The 17451-nt window shown below is 42.0% G+C and overlaps 1 protein-coding gene across 2 annotated transcripts in view; it reads left to right on the top strand.

Moving 5' to 3' along the window:
* stk33 (serine/threonine kinase 33) overlaps window positions 1-17451 on the top strand; it is a 135370-nt gene that overhangs the window by 42075 nt on the left and 75844 nt on the right. For both annotated transcript variants that reach the window (XM_078549219.1, XM_078549218.1), the window contains one exon: window positions 13481-13595. In XM_078549219.1, coding sequence (XP_078405345.1) covers window positions 13512-13595 — 84 coding nt within the window. In that variant the 5' untranslated portion in view covers window positions 13481-13511. The remainder of the gene's footprint in view (window positions 1-13480; window positions 13596-17451) is intronic.

Genomic DNA, 17451 nt, shown 5'->3' on the forward strand with positions numbered 1-17451 from the left:
GTTACCTCCTCAAAGAATTCTAACAGATTTGTCAGGCATGACCTCCCCTTGATGAAACCATGCTGACTTTGCCCGATTTTACCATGCACTTCCAAGTATTCTGAAATCTCATCCTTAATAATGGACTCTAAAATCTTACCAACGACTGAGGTCAGGCTAATCGACCTGTAATTTCCCGTCTTTTGCCTCACTCCCTTCTTAAACAGGGGGGTTACATTAGTGATTTTCCAGTCCTCTGGGACCCTCCCTGACTCCAGTGATTCCTGAAAGATCACCACTAACGCCTCCACTACCTCTTCAGCTATCTCCTTCAGAACATCTGGTTGAGGTGATTTATCCACCTTCAAACCTTTCAGTTTTGCTAGCACCTTCTCCTTGGTAATGGCCACCATACTCACCTCTGCCCCCCCCGACTCTCTTGAACTTTGGGGATGTCACTCGTGTCTTCCACTGTGAAGACCGACGCAAAGTACCTATTCAGTTCCTCCGCCATTTCTTTGTTTCCCACCACTACTTCTCCAGCGTCATTTTCCAGCGGCCCAATGTCCACTTTTGCCTCTCTCTTACCCTTTATATATCTAAAAAAACTCTTGCAATCTTCTTTTATATTACTGGATAGTTTACCCTCATATTTAATCTTCTCCCTCCTTATTTCTTTTTTAGTTTTCATCTGTTGGTCTTTGTAGGCTTCCCAATCCTCTGGTTTCCCACTACTCTTCGCCGCATTGTATGCTTTCTCTTTAGCTTTTATGCTGTCCCTGACTTCCCTTGTCAGCCATGGCTGCCTCGTCCTCCCTTTAGTATGCTTCTTCTTCCTAGGGATGAATTTTTGCTGTGTCTCCCAAATTACTCCCAAAAACTCCTGCCATTGCTGTTCCACTGTCTTTCCAGCTAGGCTCATCTCCCAGTCAATTCTGGCCAGCTCCTCCCTCATGCCTCTGTAGTTGCCTTTATTCAACTGTAGAACTGTTACATCTGATTCCAGCTTTTTCCTCTCAAATTGCAGGGTATATTCCATCATATTATGGTCACTTCCTCCTAAGGGTTCCTTCACCTTAAACTCCCTTATCAAATCTGCCTCATTACACGTCACTAAATCTAGAATTGGCTGTTCCCTAGTGGGCTCCACCACAAGCTGCTCCAAAAAGTCATCTCGTAGACATTCCACAAATTCCTTTTTTTGGGATCCACTACCAACCTGATTTTCCCAGTCTACCTACATATCGAAATCCCCCATGATCACTGTAACCTTGCCTTTCTTACACACCTTTTCTATCTTATATGTTTCAATAAGGTTGCCTTTGATTCTTCTGAAATCCAATGAGTACAGGCCCAATCTACTCAACCTCTCCTCATAAGAAAATCCCTCCATACCCGGGATCAATCTAGTGAATCTTCTCTGGACTGCCTCCAATGCCAGTATATCTTTGCTTAGATAAGTGGACCAAAACTGTTCACAGTATGCTAGGTGTGGTCTAACTAGTGCCTTGTATAGTTTTAGCAAGACTTCCCTATTTTTATCCTGCATTTCCTTTGAAATAAAGGCCAACATTCCATTTGCATTCCCTATTACCTGCTGAAATTGTATGCTAGCTTTCTGTAATTCATGCACGAGGACCCCCACATCCTTCTGTGCTGCAGCTTTCTGTAGTCTTTCTCCATTTAAATAATATTCAGCTCCTCTATTCTTCCTGCCAAAGTGCATAACCTCACATTTTCCAACATTATAATTCATGTGCCAAGTTTTTGCCTCCTCATTTAACCTGCCTACATCCCTCTGTAGACTCTTCATGTCATCCTCATCGCTCGCCTTCCCACCTATTTTTGTGTCATCTGCAAACTTGGCGATAGTATATTCACTTCCCTCATCCAAATCATTAATATATATTGTAAATAATTGTGGCTCCAGCACTCATCCCTATTATACTCCACTAGTTAACAGTTGTCATCCTGAAAATGCCCCCCTTATCCCAACTCTCTCTGTCTTCTATTAGTTAGCCAAACCTCTATCTATCCTTTTTTTGTTTTTGCACATAATTTTTTTTGATCTTGAGATATGCAACCACAACTTTTTCTAAGCTTCAGTTCAATTTAATGTTTAATCTTTCAGCTAGATATTAAGTTGAGGCCTTGTCTGCCTTTCAGGTGGACATAAAAGATCCTATAGCACTATTTCAAAGAAGAACAGGGAATTCCCCCCCACCACCCCCCAAACCACCACCCCACCAGTGTCCTAGCCAATACTTATCCCTCAACCAGCATCACTAAAACAGATTATCTGGTCATGATAATATTCTTATGGGACATTGCTGTGTGAAAATTGGCTGTTGTGCTTTTAAATTACAACATTGACCATTATAATGGGGCTAAGTCCTCACAGTATATTGCTTTATAATGTATATATATATATCCTCACAGCTAATTTCTATTTTTTTAAACTGGACAAAGACCCTTTTTAAAAAGGCTGAAGCTATGTCTGTCTGGGACCCTGAACAAAAGGGGCTATTTGGCAGTATTGTGGAAACTTGCATCTTGTTATCTCTGAAGAGGTGCTAACAACCCCTGTGGGCTGCAGAGACCAAATTCAAAGGGAATTATACAAAGGCCATCTACATTTCATAAGCCAGGCCTGGCCAACCAGAGCCAATTTGTCTGCTAGGACAAAGTACTCTGCAACCACCCTTTGTCAAAGCCAGAGAGGAGTAGTGGAAATCATGTGACATGACACCCCCCCAATCCCAGAGTGGTGGAACCTGTAATATTGCCTTGTGGAGCTGCAAAGCTCAGTCTGCCATCTTTCCATCTACCAATTAGCAGTATAGAAAAGGAGCTATGCCCAGGTTTGAATACCTGGACCCATTTACAGTGTTTCTATAGGACCTATTAGACTTTTTGTTTCATCGCCTCTAAGACTGATTCATCTCTGCATGCCTATCTCATCGTGGAAGTGATGCCTACTGGAAAAGTGAATTATTCAGCATCAGTTTTTAGCTTGTCGACCTCTGTGAAGGAATATACCATTGGACTTTGATTCTGGACTCTGGACACACATGAAACAATAATTCATTTGTCTGTGGCCTTTGCCCTGTAAATCTTGCTTCCTCTATCCATATTTTATTGAATGAATGCACAGGGAGGCTATGTAGTGAACCCCCCCCCCTCCTGCGTTTTGAGTGTGTGCAAATAAACTAACCCACTGAGTTTACCTTATCTCGAATTTGCTGTGTGGTTATTAATGGAAATTGGATCACACCAAAACTGAAGGGTTGGGAAATATGCCATGCTTATGAAGGGAGAAATCAAAACCAAAACACCTTTCTGTTTACGGATGAATGGTGAGAGGAGAAATCAGGGCTGTTTAAATTAACCCCCTACTCCTGTCCGTAATGCCATGCTTCAAAAGCACTGCATAGGTTGTAAATCACTCTGGGGCATCTTGAGGTTATGAAAGGTGCTTTATAAATGCCAGTTCTTTTTTCCATATCCAATTTTGCAGGTGCTACTAATTTAAGCGCAATAAGTTATGCAGATGCATGGAGAAAGTTACAAAGGAAAATAAGTGAGTCGACAAAACTATGGTAGATTGAGTTCAATGTGGAGAAGTGAGGCATTTCACTTGAAAAACAGATCAGAATATTTTCTTAAATGGTGAGATTGTGAAGGAGCTAGCAGAGTTAGGCGTCCAGGTACAAACATCACTCAAAAGCTAGTGCACAGGAAAAATAATCAAAAAGGCTTAATGCAATGTTGGCCGTTATCTCAAGGGGTTTGGAATTCAAAAGTGTCAGTGGTGCTTCAGTTTTACAGAGCTGTTGTCAGATCCCTTCTGGAATACTGCATTCAGTTTTGAACACCAAAACACAGATCAGTCGATCTTGGAAGGGATACCTTAGAATTATGGAATCCTGGAATGGTTACAGCATAGAACGATTCAGTTAGTCCCACTTCCCTGCTTTTTCCCTGTAGCCATGCAATTTTTTTTCTTCAGTTAATTCAATCCCTTTTGAAAGCTGCGATTGAATCTTCCATGACTACACTCTCAGACTGTGCAGTCTAGACCTTAACCACTTGCTGTCGTTTAAAAAAGAATCCACATGTTGCCCTCTGGTCCTGCACTCAATTTAGAATTGTATCCTTTATTTTCTATTGCCTCTCCTCATCTTGCATCCAAAATGTGTCACTTCATGCTTTCAGAAGTGTTAAGATTACAGTGTAAGATTTTTACTTAAGAATTTAACCTGATACCAGTTGGTGACTGAAGGCCTTTATTAGATACACAGCAGGGACAGTATATCATGGCAGTGGTTCACAGCTCCATTTCATTATTATCCGCTCGATTAATGAGCAGAACAGTGTGTGACATCTGGTAGTCTCCATTCCTTTGACTAGGCAAGTGTTAGGCTTCAGCTAGAGCATGCACCAGCTTACACAAGCCAGACATCAGCTTGACTAGGCAGGTGTTAGGCTCCTTTAGCCAGTATTCATGTCTACTCTATTATGAAATCTGTGGTTTCAAAATCTTGTTTTTTTGAGATAGACCCTAACTGAAAAGGGAAACTGAACCTTCTGGTTTCTAGGGAAACCAAGGCTGAAACTGAGATTGGAAACCAAAACATTTGGGGAAACCTAAACTGGTTGCAACTGGATAAAAGAATGCAGTCATCTGAACTCTGGTGATGATCCTAGTGATGCATTACTAAGTAGGCTGAAGAGGACGGAGGCTGGGTCCAGGAGATTGGAATAGGCAAATGCACTGTTGCTGCAGCTGTTTCTGGTACTTGAAGGTAGCGTTAGTGGATCAATGCTATCAAGTCTATCGCAAGCAGAATTGAGGAAGTTCTGCAGATGTGTGCCATTTAATGAAGACCATGCCCCTGGTTTGTGTGCTACTGCAAATTGGGCTAAATCCTGGAAGAAGAGGTGCTGGAATTCTTTGTGAGAAAAACTGAGTTTTGAAGGACTTTGGAGCCATGATTGATGACATAAATGCTGAGTGGGCTGCCAAGTAAGTTTGTCAGATCGGTCTTAATTGAATCTGCCATTTAATGTGTAATTTATAGGTTATAGTCAATCACAATTTGCTTGTTAATTCATGTTTAGTTTTTATGTTGATTTTGGGTTTGATTGTCAAAGTAAAAGTTTTAAGAAGTAAGATCTTATCCATTGGGTTTTCCTTTAGGTCTTTTGGGAAGTTCGGTTCTTTGACATTATTGGTTTCATGGGGATCATAACCACCTGCACAAGTCAGATAACTTTTTCTTCTCTACTTCTGCATTTTTTACAATTCTCCTCCTTTTATGCCCCGCAGTGTTGATCATCTGACTCCAGACATTCACCGGTCAGCTCCGTCCATGCTAGTTTAAGCTTATCGGTTTCATATGTCCAATCTTCTCTCCTAGTAGAGAGACCCCTTTTTCTACCCCCTTTAGTCTGATGCAGCACTTGCTTGCCCTTATGTTTCTGAGCTTATCCTATCACTCCTTTACAGGCAGCTGTAACCATCAATGTGGCTTAAAAGTTTTAATGGCTTATCAATTACTAGCATCAGCTTGTTTGAACAGAGATTTGCATTTTAAGATCACTCAAGCTCCTACATTATTAACCATAGAGTTTTCCTGAGACAGGACAGTTAGTAAGTGATTAAATAAAAAGACCATTCACAGGTCGACCAATCCATAATATCTAACAGCGTACAATCAGGTTCAGCAGAATGACCAGGATTTAAAGGATTAAATTAAATTGGCCTGTATTCCATTGTGTTTAGATGATTTAATCTAGGTTTTCAAAATGGTAAAGGGTTTTATAGGGTAGATGCAGAAAGACTACTTCCTTTCATGGAATAATCAAGGTGCCAAATCTTCCGGTCTCCAGATCGTTGGGGACCAGATGTATGACTGAAGATGCACTTCGGGACTCTGTGGAAGTTTTAATGTGCGGCCCTACATGGGAGTTGCCTGGGATGTTTCAACTTCTGATGAGCAATTCCCCTGCTCCTAGGACCCTCTGTGAATGTCTCCAACCCTGAGTTAGAGTCACAGACATCACAGTTCTTATCTGGATAGTTACCCAGGAAATGTTAAACAGTTTAAAATGTAGTCTAACATCTGAGCAACTATACAACTGACCCTCTGACCTGACACGGCTACCCCGCTCCCCCCCCCACCGTCCGACCAATTACTCTCCCGATTGCCTGACTGCCCTCCTGACCTGACTACACCTCCTGACCTCACCTGACCATCCTCCACAACCTGACTAACCCTCCCGACCCGACTACCTTCCTGACCTGACCCGACTACCTTCCTGACCTGACCCGACTACCAAGCCTCCCCCAACCTGACTACCCCATCCACTACCCTCCTGAGCACCTGACTTTCTCCTGGTCCGGGTACCCTCCCAACCACCCGATTACCCCTCCAACCCAACCAGGTAACCCCTCCCCCCGATCACCTGACGACGCTCCAACCCGATCAGACTACCCCTCACTACCTGACTACCGCCCTGACCCAACCCAACTATTCCCCCTGACCTGACTACCCCATCCAACTACCCTCCTGACCACCTAACTTGCCCTCTGACTTGAGTAACTTCCCGACTACCTGACCAACCAACACCCCCACCGACCCAACCTAACTACCTTCCTGACAACCCGACTTACCTCCCAATCACCCAACTACCACCCTGACCCGACCAGACTACCCCTCCCCCACACCCCACCTGACTACCGTCCTGACCTGAGGTGACTAACCCCCGACCTGACTACCCTGACCACCCGACTGCTCCCTCAACTCCCCACTCCCAATCCAAGTACCCTCCCGACCAGCTGACCTATGCCCACCGGGCTCGACCTGACTATCCTACACCTGACCATCAGATTACCCCTCCCCGCCTGACTACCGTCCCGACTGGACATGACTACTTCCCTGACCACCTGACTAACCTCCCGACCCAATCTGACCACCCTTCCTGATCCAGCCTGACTACCCTCCTGACCAGACCCAACTCCTTGCAGATCACTGACTACCCTGCCAAACCGACCCACTAACCCCCAACTTGACAGACCATCAATCACCCGACTAACACCCCAGCCTGACCCGACTACCCACTCACCCATCTACCCCTATATCCCCTACTCAACTACCCACTTATCTAGCTACCCACTCACCACCTCACCCATTCACTCACCTAACCACCTTACCCACCTCACCCACCTACCCATTCACTCACTCATCTATTCACTCATTCACCCACTCACCATTCAATCATCCATTCACTAACATTCAAACTGGACCAATAAACTTACCATAGAGCAGCTATGACATAATAGGGGGTTCTTTCCATGGCTCTACTCCACTCTGACAGCACTTCCCATTGGACGCTGCGCTGTGCATTTCTGTTGAAGCCAGGCTTGGGAGACACCGGTAAAAATGTGCAGCAGAATCAAGTTGGGGAATTCACAAGCGCAGCATGAATCCGACGATCCTTGCCACTACTTGGAAGATCTGGGCCAAGGACAAGAGGTTAGAAAAGTTAAAATTAGATCTACTCTATTGAGGAGGCCTTCTACCACAGCTCCCCCTTCTCGCACTATCCCCATAATCCCTTCATTCCCTTGGCACCAAAAGATCTGTCAACTCCTATTTGAATATACTCCACAACTGAACATCCACAGCTTCCCGTGTAGAGAATTCCAAAACATCTTTATCCAATCCACCCCCTATACACATGGAAAGGCTTTCCCTTCACATACAAATTCTTTAAACATTTCTGCAAACTGCTCCTCAGAATTCTCTTGAGTAAACACACTTCCACTTCTTTACCTTTCATGTTTCTCCCTGTTTCACCTGTACACAAACCACTGGCTTCTCCTGTGCCTGAACCTCAGAACCCACAGTACTTTTACTTCCAGAGCTTTTCTGTACCCCAACAATTCCAACAGATTTTTCCTGCAATTTCCAACACACTGACTTCATGTGCCCCACTTTATTGCAATGAAAACAGCTCAATTTTTGAATGTCACTTCCACCTTCACTTTCCTTTTTATTCTGAGGAAAAAACTTCCTGGGAGCTTCCAACTACTCTTTCTGTTCCCTGAATACCTACCTCCCTCTCACACCGACCTTCCTTTCACCTTCCCACTTTTTATCCTTTTCCAATATGAAAGGGTGATGAACAAAAGGTTTAGCTTTATTAAATAACTCATAATCATCAGCTATCTCTGTTGCTAGTCTTACAGAATCAACCCTCTGTTCCTCCACATGAGTTCTCATTACCGAAGGGATTGAATCTTTAATTTTTTCCAAAAGAATTACTTCCCTAAAAGCTGCATAGGTTGTTTCTATTTTTAACGCCCATATCCACCAGTTAAAATTACTTTGTTTTACTCCTTCAAACTCAATATAAGTTTGCCCAGTCTGTTTTCTCATATTCCTAAATTTCTGCCTGTATGCTTCAGGAACCAACTCACGTGCACTCAAAATAGCCTTTTTCACCACATTGTAATTCACCAACTTTTCTTCTGATAGCAAAGCATATACCTCAAGTGCCCTGCCTAACAACTTAGACTGTAATAATAATGTCCAGTTTTCCTGTGGCCATTTCAGCTATTTAGCTAGCTTCTCAAATGAAATAAAGAATGCTTCAATATATTTTTCCTCAAACTTTGGAAGAGCTTGTACAAATTTAAACATATCCCCACTGGTTTCCACTCTGGAGATAAATCCTTCCTCACTGACTGGCATCTCTTTTTTAACTGCCAACATTTTCAGTTGGAATCCTCTCTCTCTTTTTCTCTTTCCTCCTCCTATCTTCACAATTTCTAATTCTCTTTTAAAAGCCATTTCTCTGTCCTTTGCTTTAAATTCAAGCTTTTTCAGTTCCTTTGTTTGTTCATATTCACACGTCTTTAATTGTAACTGAAGTCTCACTACCTCCAGCTGTGACTCGCTAGTGTCAGGCTTCACTCCCAAGTGAAGATGCTGTGCTATACTTTTGATTATATCTGATTTCCTAGCAGCTTCAGGTAACCCCAATTTTAACTTATCTGACAACTCTGTTACTTACTTTTGGTTATCTTTTCCAACCCAATCAGAGCTATCTCTTCTATTCCCAGACAAGTCTTAGCAATTGCCAAAGCCATCTTGCAGTCCCACCACTTCTAAAATGCCTCACCAACCCCTGAATTCAAAGTGCTTCTCGTACTCGTAACCTTAAGATTCACCAATTCCACACGAATCAAGGAATTAGAAATTAATTTATACCGCTAGAGCCCCCAATTGTTATGAGACAGCCTTTTGGTAAAACTGAGTTATTTAAAAATCCCAGAGGGAAACTTTAAACAACTGTCATAACCTTTATTTTAAGTGGTATGTTTGAGATGCAACTCTAAACTCAGAAATCAGTCCACCAGTTCTTAGGTTTATATTAAACAAAATGAAACATTTTTATTAAATTACAACACATTAAACACGTATACATGGCTACAAATTACTACTATCATAACTTTTAACAAATTCCCAAACTAATCTCCATTAAGGCAACAGCAACCCATAGACTTAACCAAACACCAGGCAAAGCAATTTCACCTTACAAATTCAAAATGAGGTTCTTTTCACTTTGGCTCCTGTGGAGACAGTTGTAGGCTTAGAGCTGCTTTGATCTTACATTGCCTCTGCTCTGCACACACAAAGTGGTTGAAGTTATAACTAGCACAGCTCATTGAATGTAAATTCTCATTGTATCACTAGCCTCTTTGAACCCACCTCTTCTAACAATAAAACCCTTTTCATAGTACCAATTTTATTATCAATATAAACATATTGCTTGGTCTCTGCTTGCTAGGTGCCAGATTTCACCCCACTTCTTGAATGCTCTGTTCAAATAATGCAAATGCACTCTATCTCTCTCACATCTAAAAACGAGCACAGTAATGGATTTTGCCTGCCTTCCCGTGAGCTTGTCTTTGCTATTTTCTAGCTTTGCATGACTTTTCAGAATGTGGAACTTGTTTCACATAGTTTGATGTAACCAACAAATAGACAGAGCAAAGCGATCCCATAACCAATCAATCCAATCAAAGCTCTGCAGCCTTGCCACATCAGTCATGAATGTCAGTGGACAATTAAAAAGCTAACAGGAGGAGGGGGCTCCATAAATATCCCCATACTCAGTGATGGGGAAGCCCAGCACATCAGTGCAGAAGACAAGGCTTTGGCATTTGCAACCATCTTCAGCCAGAGCTGCCAAGTAGATGATCCATCTTGGCCTCCTCCTGAAGGCCCCAGTGTCAGCCAATTTGATTCACTCTATGATATCAAAAAAACAGTTGAAGGTACTGGATACATCGAAAACTACAGGCCCTGACAACATCACAGAGTGGCACTGAAGACTAGTGCTCCAGAACTAGCCCTGCCCCTAGCCAAGCTATTCCAATACAGCTACAACACTGGCAACTACTCGACAATGTGGAAAATTGCCCCAGGTATGTCCTGTCCGCGAAAAGCAGTACAAATCCAATCTGGCCTATTACCACCCTACTAGTCTACTTTTGCTCATTAGCAAAGTGATGGAAGGTGTTGCAACAGTGCTATTGAATGGCATTTACGCAGCAATAATCTGCTCACCGATGCTCAATTTGGATTCCGCCAGGGCCACTTGACTCCTGACCTCATTACAGCCTTGGTCAAAACCTGGACAGGAGAGCTGAACTTGAAGTAAGGTGAGAGTGATTGCCCTTGACATCAAGGCAGAATTTGACTGTGCGTGGCATTAAGGAGCCCAAGCAAAATTGAAGTCAGTGGGAATTGGTTAAACTCTCCACTGGTCCGAGTCATACCTAGAACAAAAGAAGATGGTTGTGGTTGATGGAGGCCTATTATTTCAGGCCCAGGTCATTGCTGCATGAGTTCCTCAGGGTAATGTTCTAGGCCCAACCATCTTCAGCTGCTTCATCAATGGCCTTCCCTTAATCATAAGGTCAGAAGTAGGGATGTTTGCTGATGATTGAACAGTGTTCATTACCATTTGTGACTCCTCGGATATGGAGGCAGTAAGATCTGAACAGCATTTAGACTTGGGCTGATAAGTTGCAAGTAACTTTTGTACCAGGCAACAACAATTGCTCCAACAAGAGAAAATGTAACCATCTTCCCATGACATTCAACTGCATTACCATTGCTGAATCCCCCTCCAACAACATCTTGGGGGCTACCATTAATCAGAAACTTAACTGGACTAACCATATAAACACTGTGGCTAAAGAGCAGATCAGAGGCTAGGAAACCTGCAGCGAGTAACTCACCTTCTGACTTTCCAAAGCCTGTCCACTATCTACAAGGCACAAGTCAGGAGTGTAATGGAATACTCTCCACTTGCCTGGATGAGTGCAGCTCCAGCAACACTCAAGAAGCTTGACATAATCCAGGACAAAGCAGTCTGCTTGATTGGCACCCCATCCACCACCTTAAACATTTGCTCCCATTGCCACCGATGCACAGTAGCAGCAGTACCATATCCATATCCACTGCAGGAACTCACCAAGGCTCCTTTGAGCACCTTCCAAACCTGCAACGTCTACCTCTAGGACAAGGGCAGCAGAGGCATGGGAACACCAGCACATTCAACATTCCCTCCAAGCCAAATGCCATTCTTGGAACTATATTGCCATTCCCTCACAAATGCTGGGTCAAAATCCTGGAATTCCCCAGCAGCACTTTGGATGTATCTTCACCAAATAGTTCAAAAAGATGGCTCACCACTACCTTCTCAAGGGCAATTAGGGATGGGCAACAATTGCTGGCCTAGCCAGTGACACCACATCCCATGAAAGGATAAAAAATATATATAATATTGAACAGGATGGAAAAATAGGACAAGTGGCATAGGTTCAAAGTGGTGAAGGATGAATTTAAGACAATATAATGAAGAATTCACACACAGGATAACTAACCCTTGGACTCGAGTTTCAGGAAGAGCAGTGGAAGCAGAAACCATACAATCATTGAAGACTCTGTTGGATGATAAGATGAAGGCCTTCCAGATTTTTTCTTTTTGAATATGTGAGCCTGCCTCATGTGTTGTCATCTTGTGATTTATCTACTGAAGGGATCCTTGCTACTAAGAAGCTCAATGTAAATTTTTCTCATTGTAAAGAAATGTTAGAATCAAGCTCATTGTAAAAACGCACTACAAAATTCTTCAGAAGCTGAAGCAGAGAATATTTACAAGACGACTCCCTTAAAAGCATGCTAATCAATCCAAATGTCACACTGGCTTGTGCAACCAAGGAGAAAGTGTCAGGGTCTCCTGAATCCACATCACTATCTCTACCATTGATCATAATTGAAGAATTCCTTGTGTGATTGTGAAAAATTGTACTAATCAGATGACCTGAACATTCTAATTTCTGAATGAACACTTCTCTTTGATGACAGTACTTGGCAATAAATTGATTCTGGAATTAGTATTGATCCTATATTGGGTGTGAGCAAACATTCTAATGTCAAAAATAGTCCCAGAAATGGAAAAGCAAGCTATTTGTTCAGAAGTTCCCATCTAAAATAACTCTGCAAAGATTCATTCAGTGCAATATTCTCAATCATTTGAATGTCCATTCCATTATGTAGTCAACTTTGTGAAAATTTGTAGTGTTTGTTTCCTCATGCATCTCCTGCTAGTAAACCTCTTTGGCAGTGGTATCACATGTGTTCTCCACTCTATGAATTATAAGCCATTAATAAAATATAGTATAATATATAATATATTATGAAAGGACTTTGACCCGAAACGTTAACTCTGATCTGTCTCCACAGACAGCCTGCCAGACCTGAGTATTTCCAGCATTTCCTGTTTTATTTCAGATTTCTATTTTCCACAGTGTTTTGCTATTATATTAGTAATAAACTACAGTTTGTTTAAAACCTCTCTTTGATAGCATGGATTACTTCTTGTAGCATGGGTGGCCAGGTGAAGGGAACATGGTTGCAGGAAATATAACATTATTCCAAGGACATGTGCTTCAAAGATGAACTTCATCTTTGTGATTGACTTTCAACTATATCTAACACTAATGTTTGTTATACTGTCATGATGTGCAAGCTGAAGATTAGACTGGTAATGATTCTGTTTCTAACATTTCCAGCACCTCTTTAGACCCTTCTTTCATTGTCCCATCACAACTCCAGCGCCATTATTCTTTCCGCCCTAATACAGACCTCCCCTTTTGTTTTTTCCTCCCCTTTTCCCTTCCCTGGCTCTACTTAATTAAAACGTGTTGCACCTCTAATTTTTATTAGATTTAGTGAAAGGTAATTGACTTGAAATGTTAACTCTCTCTCCATAGGTACTGCCTATCTACTGAATATTTCCAGCATTTTCTGTTTTATTTCAGATTTCCAGCATAGTGTTTTGCTTTTGTACTAGTTGTTACAAATGGTTACATTATTCTAAAGCTAAAATCAACTTCATGCATTGTTTGCACTTGCAGGAAAATTGAGGTCGCTCACAATTTCCAAAAAATGCCTTCACAGCGTGCCACTGTCAGCAATGCTGAATACAAGGTGGTGCCTCACACCAGGGTTGATGATGAATTTGCAATTCGGGTATGTAGACATTTAAAAAATCTTAGACCTTTGCACTAATGTGCAAAGCTCAGTCTTGCTATTATGTTGCACTTTCTCATTTTTTTAAATGTAGAAATAACACTTTAAATGCATGAAATATATGTGATTATATAGTTTCCAATGCTTTTCTACCGAAGGGATTATTATGGATGAACTGGATGATATTTTGAACTGAATAAGCTTTGTGTGTCTGGTATTAAATTGTTATTATGCAGAGGTGATCTCTACTAATGGGTAGAGTAAGATAGCATTGAGAAACATATTGCCTGACATTAGTTACAAAATGGGATAACCCCCTCTGTTTAAAAACAACGATAATGAGTTTGTTAGTACTATAGTATTTACCTGAAAATAAGGTGAGCAAACATCAAAGGCGGCGCATTTAAAATATTCAGTGTATGTAACTTCCAATATATATGGAACTTTTAATAAGCTATGGCTAAAATTAATCTTGAAACAAAATCAACAAAATGTTTTAATGACTTTCTGCTGGCTATATTTCCAAGGTGGATATTTTGGTTTTATAATAAAAATTCTGTTTTCTTCATAAAAGCAAGATCATGGCCCGGAACTTCCATTCTCTGGGGGTGGGGGAGAGGGGGGGTCCTACACGGGAGCTACTGCAGAAGATGTGCTGGGGATCTCGCCAGAAGATCTCGCAAGGACTGCGGGGAATTGTCCGGGAAGTTCAGCTTCTGATTGGCAATTACCCTCCACCTGCAACCCTTCAATACTCCAATGTAAATTGGAGACTTCAGATTGTTCTGATTCTCTTAACGGAGTTACCCAGGAAAAGTTAGAAGGATTAAAACCACGTCTAACTCCTGGTAACTATACTAGCAACTCCCCCACTACCCCCTCCGACTACAACCTCCACCCCCCATTGGGCCCCCCCCCCACCCACAACCTCAGCCCCCCGACCACCCTCCCGATGTCCCAACTACCCACCCGGTTCCTCGACTACCTTTACTACCTTTCTGATCCCTGACTACCCACCCCAAACCGCCACATCCCCCCCCCCCAACCCACCGACTAACCCCTCAACTATCCCACCATTACCCTGCACTCGCCCCAATTGCCCTCCCCATCCCAACCACTCCCCATGCCCCCGACTACTCCCCACCCTCCCGACTATCCCACAATCACCCTCCCCAGCCCTTTGACTATCCTCACGACTCCATGGCTACATCCCTCCCCCCTTACCCACCTTAGACACTCCTGAGCCATCCTAACCCTCTTAATCCTACTCACTTACCTTATACACCTTCTCCTTGGCTTCTCAAAGCGGCTGGGACCTTCAAACTTACTGCTTTATAGCCGCTAGTGCCGTAAAAAAGGGGTTGTGACTTCACTTCCCCCGACATTGCTGCCCTGCACTGAAGAGTCTCAGGCACTGGTACGGCTGCTCATTTCTTAGCAGGCCCGAGTTGGAAGGCTGGACGAGAAATGTGCAGTTCTCGACTAAAGTAAGAAAGCAGCAGCGGAGTGGCAATCCAACTGTGATTGCCACTCCACAGAAGTTCTGGCCCCATATTTTTAGGTGATGGGTGAATTTCTGTTTTCTTAGTTCAGAAAATATTTGAATTTATTCTCCAACAGTGTTGTAATACTGGAGTAGAAATTGCAATTCTTAAATGTAACATGTTATGTTTGTAAACCTGTATAACTGAATCAGAAGTAGCAATTTTAACTAACACTCTTCAACATATTAGTTTTGATTGTAATAAAAAAATAGTTTTCTTGAGGAAGTATTGAACATTTTTTTCTTTCTGAAGGGAGGATGAAAATTGAGCATTTAACATGTTGTCTTACAATGCAAGTATGATTGAAGTCATATTGTAAATTTCAGAAATACTTTTTTTTTCCAAGCACTTTTTTTATATAACACGTTCCTTCAAGCTTATTGGTATATAATCATTTTAAAAGTTGAGCTGGACTCTTACAAGAGTTTTGCAGTTGTTATAACTACAAGATCCCAAAATATATATTTTTTTTACCTTGAGCTGTGGTTTTTCAAATGATCATACCATTTTAAACCAGTTTGTCACTGTTCATACCTTCCGGATAGATGTCCAACTGGCTTTTGCTCCCTGATGGTGTGTACCTGAAAACAAATGTTTTAAAATCAAACTTCTAAAAAATAGTGACAAATAATATAGAACTTTTATAGAACGCATTTTCACTCCCAAGATGCAACTTATTAATTGGAACTAAAATGGTAAATGTAATGTGGATTTACATCTTTATTCCCTGGGCATTAAGCATCATCTGGGCAAAGTAGAGGCAAATTTGGCAGCAATATTCACATGTTCCTTACAGAACCCTCCAGATTTTCCTTTTATTAGTTTTCAATAGGAAGACAATCAGTTAGATTCTGTTAATGGCTTGTGATCCTCCTTTGCAAATTTGCCTTCCTGTGTTCTGTTCAAATGATGCCAAAGGCCAAGCAGAAAAACATCTATCCCAGTGTTCCAGTATTTAAGATATTTAAGTTTCCTTTTAATGCATTAGATAATCAGCTGCCTAATGTTTGCAACCAGTATCACCTTCTTTCGAATCAGGTAGAGTGACAGCTATAAAGGACTGAAATTTCCCAGGCTTGTTGGCTTCAGTTCAGGGTTGGGAACTTGGGAGTTGCCATGTGAGGATATCAGATGTGATCTTCCTGGAGACAGCCAATTAGAAAGCCACTGCCAAGAGACCCATTGAATTAGGGACAGTTGCTAGATTCCATCGTTGGGAAGTTCATTAAGTGCAGTCCATGGGTAGGGCCATCCATCAGCTGCTTCGCAGTGTAGGACCAGCAGCGATGCCATAGGCAGCGGCTAGCATTGCAGCAAGGGCTACATTAGTTGATACGGTAAAGCTGCCTTTGCTTCATTTCCAGGCTCTTGACACAGTGGGAGCCCATGTGCAATTGGAACAATTAAACCCATTTCCACAATAGGGACTAATTGCCCTATTAAGTGCCTTAACTGGCTACCCACTGCTGCTGGGCAGGTAGCTGTTGCTACTGGGAACTCGCTTTCATAGAATGTGCACAGAGAAGAGAACATGTTGCAGATCCAGCTCGATGCGGGTTAATCAAATTTTCCATACCCCTGCCTCCTAAGTTACTTTCATGGACTGGAAAAATTCAGTTTGAAAAGTCCATTGTCTTGCAATTCCAGCTCAACGCTTAGAAATCCAAGCCAAGCTGCAAGTGGGCAGACATACACAGCTAAATCAGCTATCTAGAAAAATTAGATTGTGTTACTCCACGCATGATTTTTAAAAAGCTTGAACTTGAAAGTAGCTGAAGAACTTATACATGCAGCATCCAGCTCACCTGTATTTTAGTAGTTTCCTTTGTTTGTCTGTTCAACACATCTCAGAACATCTCAAAAGTGCTGAACAGGCAATAATGTAATTTTAAAGTATAGTTGCTGTTGTGACGTAGCAACCAATTTGTGCACAGCAAGGTCTCAAACAATAATGAGGTAATGACTAGATGATCTGCTATTGTTAGTTGAAGGATACATGTTATCAGCACATTCTTGAGCACATCAGATTGGATCATTTCTATCCACTAGAAAGGGAAGATGGGACCTCAGTTTAAGATAAAATCTGAAAAGTGACACCTGCAACAGTGCACAACTTGGCAGTATTCAGCACTGCAGTGTCAACATAGGTTGTGTGCAAAAGTACTTGGAGTGGGGTTTAAACCCACAAACATCTGTCTTAGAAATGATGGTGCTACTATTGAGGAAAGACTTGCATTGTGTCAAGCTGCAGAAGTAGTCTTTATCCAAAAGTAAAGAGGAAGGAACATCTTAAGTGAATATTTTTTATTAAA

This window comes from Cetorhinus maximus, chromosome 9 (genome assembly GCF_964194155.1).
Source record: "Cetorhinus maximus chromosome 9, sCetMax3.hap1.1, whole genome shotgun sequence".
Lineage (NCBI taxonomy): Eukaryota > Metazoa > Chordata > Chondrichthyes > Lamniformes > Cetorhinidae > Cetorhinus > Cetorhinus maximus.